We start from the raw sequence: 13,127 nt of genomic DNA, 5'->3' as shown, positions 1-13,127 counted from the left end.
AAGGATGAAAACTTATTTTGGGAGGGGAATGTGGATTGCTAACAATTGTTTTTGCTTTTTGAAGAATTAACCAACAACACAGTCCTTCCAGGGCACCTGAACATGCAGGATCTTATCCACAGAACTCTTCATCCAAGTTCCAACAGTCCTTTCAAAACTTTGCACAGACATCATATTCCAATGCTGCAGGTTAGTTGAGCGGTATTCTGATATCAAATGAAATCAGCAGGTGTAAAGTCTTAAATCAGGATGAGGAGAGCTAGCAAATTTTAAGTGTAAGGGGTTTTGAATTGTATTGTTATGTTGGAAAATAACTTCAAACTGCACACTTTACTATGGTAGTTCTCCAATAGGAAATATTCCAGTTTTCAGTTTTCTGGAGCACTTTGCTAGCCTCTGTTGTTTCTGTTCCCATGTCAAACTGAAGGCAGTAAAATAATGGGAAACATTTTAACAAAATCTTTAGTTATTATTATTTTCCGTCTAAGACCTGACTCTTTTTTTTTTTAAAGACCAGTAAGTGTTAGCAACAAAACTGATGAAATATATATTTGTCAGGTACCATGAATGGGGAACACCCTGGCGCTCCTGAAAGTCATTACATTGGCAGAAATGTCAACCAACACTCCCGGAACACAGCACCAGGTAAATATAGAGATCAGGCATCATGTTTTCATTTCAAACCTGGTGTGACAGATTGGTAGTTTACTAGGGGCCTTCCTAACAGATCAGGATTAAAATAATAAAGTATCTTCTACCAGATGTCTAAAGAGGTTCTTACATTATTTAGAATGATGTTGGGGCACAGCAACCTGTGATGAAATGTTTGCTTGTACATGCTAATTTTTCTGCGCTATGTTTGTGAAATGAAATAAATACAAAAAGAAAGACAATCAGAGACATCCCATTTATATTTCCTCCTATGTGCTACAATTGACCCATAGCAAGGATTATAGTCCATCAGTTATTAGAAGATGTCTATATCAATGAAGTGGAAACATTGCATAAATGTTAGTGTTTCAATGCATGTTTTCAGTGGCCTCTCCTGCCCAAGCCACTGTAGCTGAACCTTTGGTACCAGTTGCAAAACAACCAGAATCATTGGTGCCAAAACCTACTACACTAAACCCCCAGAAATATCCTCAGATGAAACAACCCATTGTCTTGTTGGAGCAACTGTCACACCCATCTCTCCCGGCCCAAGGTAGCAACAAAAAGAAAAGTGCAGGTCAACCATTTGTCATGTTGGAACCCCTGGATGAGAAGGTAGAGTGTGAATGATAAAGAGTCTGATATAAAGACTTAGTATGCTTCTGATATTGTATTTATTTTACACAAAGATTATTTTTTCAGCACATCCTAGCAATATACTCTATACTGTGTTTGTTCATCTGTCATCTTATAGTCTTGTGACACTAATCACTGTAATTAGGTTCTCAGTATTGTTTCAGCATACAAACACTATTTAAAAAAAAAAAAAAAAAAAAAGGCCAAAATAAATTGAGATTACTTGGTTCTCAGGCCCATGCGCATTTTTTTTAAGGGCACCGCATTGCCGATTTTATTGTGAAAGTAATAAAAAAAAATGTAAATGCGCCAGCCGCCGTCTTTAAAAAAAACGGAAAATTGGTATGCATGCCGTTTTTACTCGTTAAGTCACCCAAGTCCTGAAAACGTCTGAAAAAAGATAAGGATTGATATACAGGCAAGCGTTAAAATTATTATGACTTATTAGTCTTGTGTACAAATGGCACTCGTTTCGGTACAAATAAGGAATGGGGGGATCGTGATTTTGTCTGAAACAGAATTTTCGGAGGCTTGCTCTATGACGGGTCTCTACACAACTATTAAAAGACAAGGTAATGCCCACAATGAACGTTTTACAAACTACACAATAAAAAAAAATCACCCTCTCGTTTTTACCATGTAAAAATGGAGGACAAAAATACCGCCCTGTTGCATCTCTTTTGAAAAAAGATGGCCTGAGAACCAACTAATTTATTTTATTGTGCCTAATGCATGTTATTTTTTTAGATAGTTGACTTAAACCCTTCCTCAATCTAGTAAAAACAATGTTGTATCATGTGTTTCTGTAATTGTCAGCAAATCTAATCATGTTTATTGTTTCAGTAATCATCATTCATCAGTACGATATATAAACTGTTCAATATACTAACCAAAACAACTTTAAAAGTTTCAGTATTTGGTTGTGGATATCACAATTGAAACGTTCCTCTTTTTGATGATTTTAAACGGGATTTTTTTGACAGGCTAAAGTGGGTAAAAAGGTATTGTAGATTCTTGGGAAAGCAGTTTTACTCTATGGCTATTACTACGGTAACATTTGCGTATCCTGGTTGAAACAGTACATGTGGGGCAGAAATATTCCACGATAAACGAACGCACTTGGACCGGTCTATAAGCAGAGCTAAAAATGCAGTTTCGGAGAATAAAAAACAATGTATCAAGAATAATATGCCCTTCTTTCATCCGTCCACTGAATTACATAACGTATCTTAAAAACTACATGTGACTTGACATTGTTTTAGAAATAAATAACGCAAACTAGCAATAGTCAACATTTTAGTTTCCTGAGGTCAGCCTCGGTCCAGATCTGTGCCTGTCGTTTTCTTTACAGGTTCAACCTTTTCAACCGGATACGCCAACGTACCCTAATATTCAGTACTGCTATACAGTTTTAAGTTTTTTGGCCATGTATGCAGAGTTAATTTTCTTGCAATCTAATTAAAATTATATCTTCACATCGCTCCCGTTTACTGATATGTTGCGTTGAAGATCTAACAACATCCCGTAGAGGGTCATGTTCAGGCGACCTTTGCATTAACCAATCAGATGAGAGCTTACGCATTTCTGTAAGTGATGATGTAATGATTTCGGAACACACTTGCTATGATAAAAGACTGAGAGGTGTCAAATGAGCACCGAAAATGGCGGCGCCCATGACACTACGCCGTGTCTATCTACAAGACAACGTTTGTACAATTTGTGGATTTTGCTTTGAAATAAGAGAGACTTCCTCTTCTGGTGATGTTGTCGTTTAAAAGTTTAACAACCTGAAACTAAAATTAACCGATGACAGGCTTCGCAATATTCAAACTATCACTGGACCAGGCGAAAAAGTGGATTTTGGGCTACGAGGTGTCTGCATTAAATGCTACAGGTCGTGCTTTCTGATTGGTTTAAAGAAAGAGTTATGTCGCATTTTGATTGGCTTGTTATAAACACGATAATGTATTCATGTTGACCTCTGACTTGACCCTCTATGAGATGTTGTTAGATCTTCAACGCAACATATCAGTAAACGGGAGCGATGTGAAGATATAATTTTAATTAGATTGATTTTCTTGTGCAATATTTTCATGTTTCTTTTTATCATTGTTTATCTTGAGCAGCAGTTAATTTAGGTGTTATGTTGCTCTTTTACACAGCACAGTTTGAATGAGACCAAATGAAATTCTGGCTATGTCATTTGATAGAAATCACCATTGCTTATATATTTTTTTAAACCAAGAGATGTAAAATGGATGCATTAATACAAAATGGGGGGGGGGGCATCACAGTAACAAATTGTTTGGATTTGATTTCAAATAAATTAGAAATAATTTAAATGCAATGATTGTTTGGAATACTAGTAGTGTTCTACCAGATATCTGTTGGATATTAATTTCTTCAAAATTCATTGTTGGGTTTTTAACATCAGACCACAGGGTCACGTTACAATCACACATATGCTATACTGATATGGGTCACAACACACATATCAGTATAGCATATGTGTGATTGTAACGTGACCATGTGATCAGACTTCAACTTGTATGGATTAACGCATCCATTTCAACAAATCAAGAATTTCTTGTTCAGTTTTCTGAATTGCATGCATGCATTTTGGGATTTTATTTTAAGTTTATGTAATCATTGTATAATCAAATCACCTCCGAAATAAATTTCACATGAATGATCAAATAATTATTACAAAATATTGAGATTGTTTCAATAAGATGTATGACCTAATTTCTTCACCTCACAAATGTAATTACTCAATTTTTTGACCACTTATGATAAAATAAGCAGTGAAATAACTAGAGAGACCAGTTGTTTACATTTTCACTTCAATTTCTTCATTTCTATGCTAAGAATAAGTGTCAATATATTGCCTTTTTTCTCTTTGCAGACCCTTAAATCAATCAAATATGGAGGCTCAGGTACTATTTATTTTTTTCTGGATTTTATTTATTGTGGTGCTTTGTGAAATTGAAAAGCAATTTCGTTAAAAAAAAATCTCAGACAAAAAAAATTAAGACTTATGTATTCCTTATTGTTTACATTGATACTTGTATGTGCTCAGAGATATTAATTTCATCATTTACTTTGAGAAAATTTGAAGAAAAAATAGATAACTGCTGCATGTTTCAAGGTAATGCATATGAATTGTTATATAATAACTTACAACCTCAATATCTTATTGTGCTTTAATAGTAATGTGAATATTTTTATTTTGTCTCAGTGAAAGCCAAGTCTGACAGGAGATCAGGTATGAAAATTTGCATGTTTATTTCCAAGACTGACATGCATGAAAATATGTCTCAAGTGAAAAATAATTCCTAGAAGGCTTTTTGTTTTGACAGTTTAAGCTCAGCTTAACACGAAATGTTTTAACTATTTGGGATTTGCAAGTTCAATCTGACATTCTTAAATAACTACAGGAAAAGATATTTATTTTGACTCTCCACAGATCTGATGCAACTATTATCTGTTTAAACTTCATATAAGAAAGTGGAATGATATTATATAACAATAGAGCTAGTATATTGTCAGCAGATGTATGAATGAACAACTTGTTGCAGGGAGCAAAAGACGCTATGAAGAAGACAATGATGGCCACTCCTCAAGAAGAAAGAGAAGGAGAAATTATTATGAAGATAACAATAGTGATGCAGAAGTGATTGGATCTGATTCAGATTCAGAAATGGAAGGTATACACAAGATTTGCATAAAATATTTTACTCTCATACCTTGTTGTGAACATCCTAGAAACCTGATAAATTGTATTAGGATGAAATAGTATTATCCATGTCTACGAAATGTATGGGGAAGGTGGGAGGCACCTATATCAATATATGGGTGTTGGGTTTAAAACTGTATCTGCCTTATTCCCTGCCATTCCTGATATCAAATCACTATGAATATTTGATAAGTGGTGGGGCCTCTGAAAAAGTGCCTCCCATATTAAAGGTTTATTTTAATGGTTGAACCAGTTCGTCCAGAGTTGTTTGTTTGTGAAAAAAGGCCGGACCCAGTAATATGATGCTACTTTCAGGCAAGTCTTGACAAAGCCTTGCAAGGTCCTCCAGGATTTATGTCATTTAAAAACGGACGTACCGATTGTTCCGCAAAACGAACAAGACCCAGGTTTTGAAAAAAATCTTGTAAGCAGAAAATACAAATGTATTCATCATTACAGTTGCAAGGAAGAAGAAAAAAGACAAGCGACATAAACGGGTTAACCAGCAAGCTTTGTCTGTAGAAGAGTTGCTGGAGAGCCCAACTTTCAAGAAGTTTAGCTCAGCCATGGAATATATCCTGGACACTGCAGAAGACATTAATTTTGGATCTCTGGATCCCAGTAAGTTATGTGTGATATACAAATGTGTTCTTGTTGTTTTGTATCGACGAAGTTTTCATGTACCTCCGTACTTTATTCAATTTGAGAAAAACTGATCAGTTGTTAATTCTGATGTTGTCTAGTATATATAAAAGAAGGGATTATTGGCATATTGCTTTTATTCATCCAATGTTTTGTTATTGCAGATGATGAAGACGCAGAGTGTCCACCAGAATCTCTTATATCTAAACAAATTCTTACAGAACTTGTAGGAGAAACAGCCAAACTGAAGTCTATGGGTGTACTAAATCAGGTAGGAAGTCTGATTGATAATATTCGAGTGTGTGAAATGAGGCTGAAAATATTCTCATGCTTTTGTGTATTTTTGTCACTCCTTGGATATTATGGATTTTAAATAAACCTGCTTGTAAATCAGAAAAATGTGGCTGCTACTTTGTTTTTTTGACACTTTGGAAATAGCTCTATCTGAAGGGCTTATGCTGTAGTGAACATTTTCAGAGGTATTGTTATTTTGTTGCAGGTACCAGCAGACAAACTTGTCAAACTATTGACAGTGTTACAATGGAATATCAGAGATGGCACAAAGCTTTTACCAACCATGACACAGGTAGGCCTTTATTGACTTGCTAGGAGGAATGAGTATCCTTGTTTATACTGGTCAAGTGAATAGTTTTCTGAGGAGGGGTAGGGGGTAAGGAATTACTATAATAGTGAAACTTCCTTACTCGCCAAGACAAAACTGCTATTAAAGTTACTTTTCTTCAAATAAAGATTGAAATTTTCATAAAACATCGGGAATATTTGTACCCTGTTTGCAAGAAAACTGTATCCAAATGGTAAATATTTAGTACATTTTGCCTCTTGTTATGTTTGAAGGACATAGATGATGAGGAAGAACAAAAGCTGTGGCGTCATTTAACAATGGAGAGAGTAATGCGTAGCATGGACTCCTCACTCACTGCCTTGTACATAATGACATCCAAGGAAATGCCCAAACATGTGTACCTGGAGGATGTCATAGAGAGGATCATCTTGTTTGGCAAATTCCAGTTACAGAACACCGTGTACCCAGAGTATGACCCAGTGTACAAGGTTGATCCAAAAAAGGGTAGATATATTACAATGTACAGATTGGATCTGGTTCTAAATTATTCTGTTACCTTCCAGTTGTACATCAATATTTAAGATCAAAAGTTGCATATGAAATCACCTCTGGATGAACCTTCATTCAAGATAGCAAAATTGTAGGAGACTTGGTTTTGAACTTGAGTGAAATTATTATAAGATTTAAGAGTATCCATGTTAACATTTGTATATCAAAAGAACTTGCTAACCATTTTAAAATCATTTTGTTATACATGCAATTCCAGATGGCTACCACACAAGTTCTAAGTTAAAGCGAGCCAGGGCAGGACAGGTGAAACACAAATCAACTATCAACCTCTACAACAAAATGGCAGATTTGGTGAACAACCTGGGACAGTTGATAGATATACAAGAAATGACCGACACCACCATATTACAGGTACATAATCATAGAAGTAGTCTAGAAAAGAGGAACATGTATATTACTTGTAATTAAGAATAGAAAATTGTTAGCAGGCTTCTGGAGGCAAGTAATCATTTTGCAGGATATTTTATTGTCCTTGGTTGAAAATAAGTATACTTTATCAGTTTATGTAATAATGCAAATGACTCTAGTTCTAAGAGATAGCTCATTGAAAATTATTAATTTAAGAAGTAATGTATTCATCATTCTCATTTACAGTTAAGTCTCTTTCTTTTTCTTTAGGTTTCAACTTTAGGGGTATCCCCTTTCTTTGTGGAGAATATTAGTGAGTTGCAGTTGAATGCTATGAAGCTGGTAACGACAGTAAGTTCTTTATGACTATTCTGCAATAATTACTGTGACTACATAATTAAGTTTTGAAAATACAGTGATACATTTTCTGTGTAGCTCAGCTTTGAAGCATAGGCAAAAAAACAACCTTTCATGATTTCAAACGGGAGTGTATTTCAACCGACCCAATGCTAGTAGATTTAAGTTGAGGGTACTTTTAATTTTCAAAATGCACTATGAAAATATTGGTCAATGGTCAGACTACTAAAGGGTTCAAATCTGCCTGCAGGTTAGTACAGCAGGTATGAAATTGTTCACCTCTGTTCTAACCTTTCTGAATACTTTGAAATGATTGCTTCCATTTAAGTTTAAACTTTTCATAACTCATCATCTATGTTGGTAATTAATGCTGTTTCTGCTTGGCCTGCTTGCTTCTAGTGAATGCCCATTGTGACGGGTGAACATAAACATAGACATGGGCAAATACAGTTCTATCAGAAAAGGGAAAACATGTTTTACATTGCATAAGCTGGTTACCTTGAATTGACAGACAAATTTAGCGACATTTTTTAACACAAATCTTGTTTATCATTAAATATGTAGAAATGAGACAATCTTATAAACATATTGGACAATGGAGATATAATAAAAGAGAGAGGAATGAGACTAAATTTATTTTTCAATTTAACTATTAAATGATCCCAATACATATTTTAAATATGTTTAATCAAAGTGCTTCATATCCTTCCTTTTTAATTTATCCTCAAAGAGCCTCTTTGTATGGAATGCACTTTCAATCAAGATTCTTAATTTTACAAATGTTCCGCTGCTTTTATTTCAGATTTTCACCCACTATGAAAAACATAGGCAGCTTATACTGGAGGACATATTTGCCAGTCTGGCAAGGTTGCCATCGAGCAAAAGGAATCTCAGGAACTATAGGTAAAATTGGAAAAGTTAATCTCTTTAGGTAGCAGTATACAGTAGAGGGTTGTGGCCATGGGTGATATTTTTGTTAAATGGCTAACCCCTGTATAATAATATGTAAAAAAATATAAAAATAAAACTGTACTAAAATTGGTATAAGCATGATGAAGTGGGCTATGTGAGCTTCACATTTGTAAAAAAGAAAGAAGATTTCTTTGGTTCGAGAATAAAATTTTGGCCATAATACGAAAGGGTGCGTACACATGAAAAGCTAGCTTTACAGGAGGTAAAATTTTGACAACAGCACACGACGCAAAATTGCAAAAAATCAAGTTCTACAATTTTACTGCGACCCAGATAATTCTGCAACCAGGTAGGTAATCTTTAATTTCAGACAGAGCTTAGGAAAAAAATTACTACTTGCGGGGGTCAAATTTTGGGTTAAAAATAGCAATTTTTGGCATTTTTTGGTAATTTTTGATGTGGTAACCATGGTTTTCACACAAGTGACATACATAGAAAAAAGAGGTTTATACACTTCTCAGTACTTTATATGTATTGTAAATGTAATGCAGTTTACAAATATATATACATGTATACATGTGTTGTGTAGGTAAGTCCGCTGTGTTTACATTTCCTCGACATGTGCCCTGTTTATCAGAGTCGGGCCATTTCTAATGTACACTGCTACCTTAACAATCACAAAGTGGATCAGATTAACCTATTCACCCCTGAAGACACATTTAACCTCTTCCAACTCAAAGGTTGGAATAGTTCAATATGAAATTTCTGGGGTGAATGAGTTAAATGCTAACTTTATATAAGTGAAAAACAGCATCACAGGTCACAGACCAAGGTAAAACACTCCAGTTAGTGCACAGAATCACAATTAAATCACAGATCAAGGTCACACACTTGAATCACACCCATTACATATACAGGTCACAAAAATCACATAGTCAGGTCATAGCCTAGAATCACTAGGATAAATACCAATATCACTCAAGTCACAGAATTATGTCACCCATGTCATGACCCACGGTCACATTCAGGTTACAGCCAACATCACACAGTCAGGCCACTGCTGAGTCATGTAAAACCTTACATTTTCTTAGTCCACACTGTAGTGATATAATTGTTTTCCACCAGATTGAACTCGGAGGAATCAATACAGATGGTGACAGCTTTGGCTCTCCAGCTAATACAGTGTGTGATCAAGCTGCCATCACAGTCGCACTCTAGACCAGAACCCCTGGTAGAGGAGGAGCCTGCCCCATCCTCCTCCAAACGAGGACACCAAAATCAAAAGAAGAAAAAACCAGAGGTAAAATTAGTAACAGTGTATTTGTCCTCATGTACAGAGGTTTGATTGAAAATCTAAAATTAGTTTAAGAGGTTATTTATTCAACATGATCTTTTTTTCCCTAAAAAAGTCAATCTTTTCAATATTTAAAGTAGGAAACTTAATGATATACTGAAATGAAATATTTCTTAACATTTACCACTCCTTTCCTTTTCAGAATGAACAAGATACTTTAATTGTTACGTCCTTTGAGAATGCTATGAGAACGGGATACAACTTCCTTTCAGTATTCTTAAAAAAGTAAGTATTACTGTAAACTATGTCAGACATCCATTTGGCCCCAAAGCCCCACTCAGAATCATCCTTGAGTTAGTTACCGGTAATTGGTCCCATTAGGAATTTGTAGCAAAGGAATGACAAAATAGAAGACTTGTACTCTTCAACTTGGAGAAATTTGAATATTAAAAGAAATTAAACTAATTCTGGGATAAAATTAATTTTAATAACCACTTGTCAGTCAGGCTAGTAGTTTACAATTTTATTATTCCATGTGCAAATTCCAGTATTAAACCCTATATTACTAATTATGATAAGCAGCATCAAATTTTACTAGTCTATCATGCTAGCGTTTTTAGTCGCTCCTGGAGGAACCCCAGTGGGGACTATTAATTTTGGTTTTAGTCCCCGATTTTGACTTCTGTTGTCTTGGGCTGTTAAGTGTCTTGCTTCTGTCGGAATATACCAGGCGCTAATTACAAGCTCTTGGATAACTCAGATATCAATTTCCTTTTTAAACAGGAATAGCATAAAACCTAAAGGCATTCCAATTTTCATACGGGAATTACATATAACCTAAAGATGTTCTGAGTATGAATCAGGCACCTTTGAGGTTCCCGAAGGGGTAAACTGTCGTATTATAAATTGCTATTGACTGATTTAGATATTTTATGTCAGACCAACGACTACCGTTAATATTTGCGTATAGTGCACACTTTTTTAAGGGGAAAATGAAGTGTCAAGAAAGAGGTGTACACAATACCCAAGAACAATCCAAAACCAGTCCTTGGTCGCAACCATTTCTTGTAAATTTTTCGAAGATTTCGGAAATGTTTTGAAATATGCTCGCAGCAATAAAACCGCTAAATTTCGTTGATTGCGTTGCCAATTTAACAATTATGAAAAGTTGCAAGTTTAAGTCATATAATACTATAGAATCGGATAAATAGACTTTACGTTGTGAATTGATAAATACCACTTACCGGGAAACATAACGAAGAATTGCATCGCATTTATCACTCTGTGGTTAAAATGTCGTTCTTGGGTAAAATCATGCTGAACTCTTCAATCTTAACTGTAGGAATGTGTCAAAACGACATGGGTAAAGTGGCGAAGTTAGCAAGTTTGTGTACCGCAAAGAGTCAAGGTAGCGTGATAATATTAACCGGCAGGAATTTACAATCGACATCCATGCGAATTGAACCGATAATGATAAAAGTTTGAGTTTGAAAATTAAATATCAACGGGTTCAGAACAGCCAAATACATTCCGATCTTTTCTTTTCGAAGGAGAATTGCTGAAATCACAATTGTTTGGTGTTCTTCATGTCTCGCGAATTCGGCTGTTGGCGGTCCTCGTCAGAGTGACTGCCTTTAAGCGCAGACATTCTGCCGATATCGATGACCGATTCAGTCGGATTTGCCGACGATCAGAAAACTACTTGGAAAAGTGTATTTCATAACAAAAATAGTAGAAGATTTATCCATATATAAGATTGAATCTTTTCTGAAACTTATTGTTGTGAAAACAACATCGTTATATTCCAATTACCTGTTCTGCCCGTGTTAGGTGACGGTGTCAGCGCGCAGATCTCCCCATATTCGAGGTGTCGGTCAACCCTAATGTTATATTTGCGACATGCTTTCTTATTAATTCCATGTGTTGGCATGTATGTATTTACACCTGTCAATTGTTTACCATTTTGATTGACAGGTGGAAATATATATATCCGTAGTAGCTTGGTCAATGATTTATCGGAAAATGATCATACAGAATGATGGGGTGACTTTCATGTCATTCTGACATATTTTTCTAGTCTTCAGCTATGGGGCTACCCATCCTAATGTCGAGCACTGCTAATGGTTTGCGTTCTTCAATCAGAATAACAATGTACACATTACCTGGTTGATTATAAAGGTGTTGTATGACACAGCAAATATGTTCTTCCAATCTTAAAGATTTTGATGTCTGATTATTTTAGGTGTACAGTGAAGGGTGAGGAAGATTATAGACCTTTGTTTGAGAATTTTGTCCAAGATCTCCTCGCCACTGTCAACAAACCAGAATGGCCCTCATCAGAGCTTATGCTCAGTCTCCTCGGCAGAATCCTTGTAAGTGTTACTCAGAACTTCAAACAAAACCTCTTTATCACTGTTTTGATTAGTCACAGGCATTTGTGCAATTCAACAATATCTGTTGATTTTTGGAAAGCAAATAATTCTTTCGAGTATCTGTTGGTAGATACTGCATTATAAATTCAAACATTAACAATAAAAATTCTAAATCTGAGTAGGACTGAATTTATGACTTAATTTTCAATGTTATTATACCAAAGATTTATAAAATAACATACTTACTACAATAATTTTGTTTTAATAACATACTTACTACAATATTTTTGTTTCCTACAGGTAAAGCAGTTCAGCAATAAATCTGTAGATATGTCTCTCAGGGTAGCGTCTTTAGAATATCTGGGCATTGTAGCGTCCCGGTTACGGAAAGATGCAGTGTCTAGTCAACTTAACCAGGAATCCATTGACGAGATTGTTGCAAAGGTATATTCTCTAAGTGTCATCACATACATATGCATATGTGTGATCAAGGCACAAATGAACATAATTGACATAACTTCTTAAACTTGGACTGCTTTCAATTATCCTGTTACAACCGTCCAGGTAGCAAGGAAGTTTGAAAAAACAAAATGACTCGACTAAAAAGCAGGCTGAAAAGACAGAGCTCGGAATACTTTGTTTAATAGTTTTTGTCAAACAGATCACAAAAATCACAAAGATTCAATAAGCTGTTTTTTCTGGTTCACTTTTATAAAATTACCTAGAATACCTAGAATATATATATTAACCAACCTTGTTTTATGTAGAAATACTGCATATTAGTGATAGTCAACCATTTAGTTAGCCAGGACAAACTAGACCCCTACATCTTGCATGCCAAATGTTTGTAGGAAACGTCCATGGCCAAACTTCCCAAAATTGTAAATTATATGCATAGATGAATTTATACAGCCTTTTGGTTGATTTCAGCCTTTTCCAGAATGTTAATGTAATGCAAACTTTATAAAGGATTAAATAGTCAAATTTTCAGCTTTTTATGACTCCTCCTCCTCCTTGGTGGGGGGG

General features: G+C 35.2%; 1 protein-coding gene across 2 annotated transcripts in view; it reads left to right on the top strand.

Annotated features, from left to right (window-relative positions):
- LOC110461536 (nipped-B-like protein B) overlaps positions 1-13,127 on the top strand; it is a 36,464-nt gene that overhangs the window by 4,196 nt on the left and 19,141 nt on the right. Inside the window, exons 6-23 of one of the 2 annotated variants that reach the window (XM_021515040.1) lie at positions 65-189; positions 559-645; positions 1,037-1,266; positions 2,271-2,288; positions 4,193-4,223; positions 4,526-4,552; positions 4,866-4,994; positions 5,483-5,644; positions 5,830-5,936; positions 6,165-6,251; positions 6,521-6,752; positions 7,015-7,169; positions 7,437-7,517; positions 8,326-8,426; positions 9,561-9,735; positions 9,932-10,014; positions 11,972-12,101; positions 12,402-12,545. In XM_021515040.1, the coding sequence (XP_021370715.1) occupies positions 65-189; positions 559-645; positions 1,037-1,266; positions 2,271-2,288; positions 4,193-4,223; positions 4,526-4,552; positions 4,866-4,994; positions 5,483-5,644; positions 5,830-5,936; positions 6,165-6,251; positions 6,521-6,752; positions 7,015-7,169; positions 7,437-7,517; positions 8,326-8,426; positions 9,561-9,735; positions 9,932-10,014; positions 11,972-12,101; positions 12,402-12,545 (2,104 nt within the window). The remainder of the gene's footprint in view (positions 1-64; positions 190-558; positions 646-1,036; positions 1,267-2,270; positions 2,289-4,192; positions 4,224-4,525; positions 4,553-4,865; positions 4,995-5,482; positions 5,645-5,829; positions 5,937-6,164; positions 6,252-6,520; positions 6,753-7,014; positions 7,170-7,436; positions 7,518-8,325; positions 8,427-9,560; positions 9,736-9,931; positions 10,015-11,971; positions 12,102-12,401; positions 12,546-13,127) is intronic. The other variant, XM_021515041.1, reaches the window with a different exon arrangement.

Source organism: Mizuhopecten yessoensis, unplaced genomic scaffold (genome assembly GCF_002113885.1).
Source record: "Mizuhopecten yessoensis strain PY_sf001 unplaced genomic scaffold, ASM211388v2 scaffold10635, whole genome shotgun sequence".
Taxonomy (NCBI): domain Eukaryota; kingdom Metazoa; phylum Mollusca; class Bivalvia; order Pectinida; family Pectinidae; genus Mizuhopecten; species Mizuhopecten yessoensis.
This window is presented reverse-complemented; position numbering and strand designations above follow the sequence as displayed.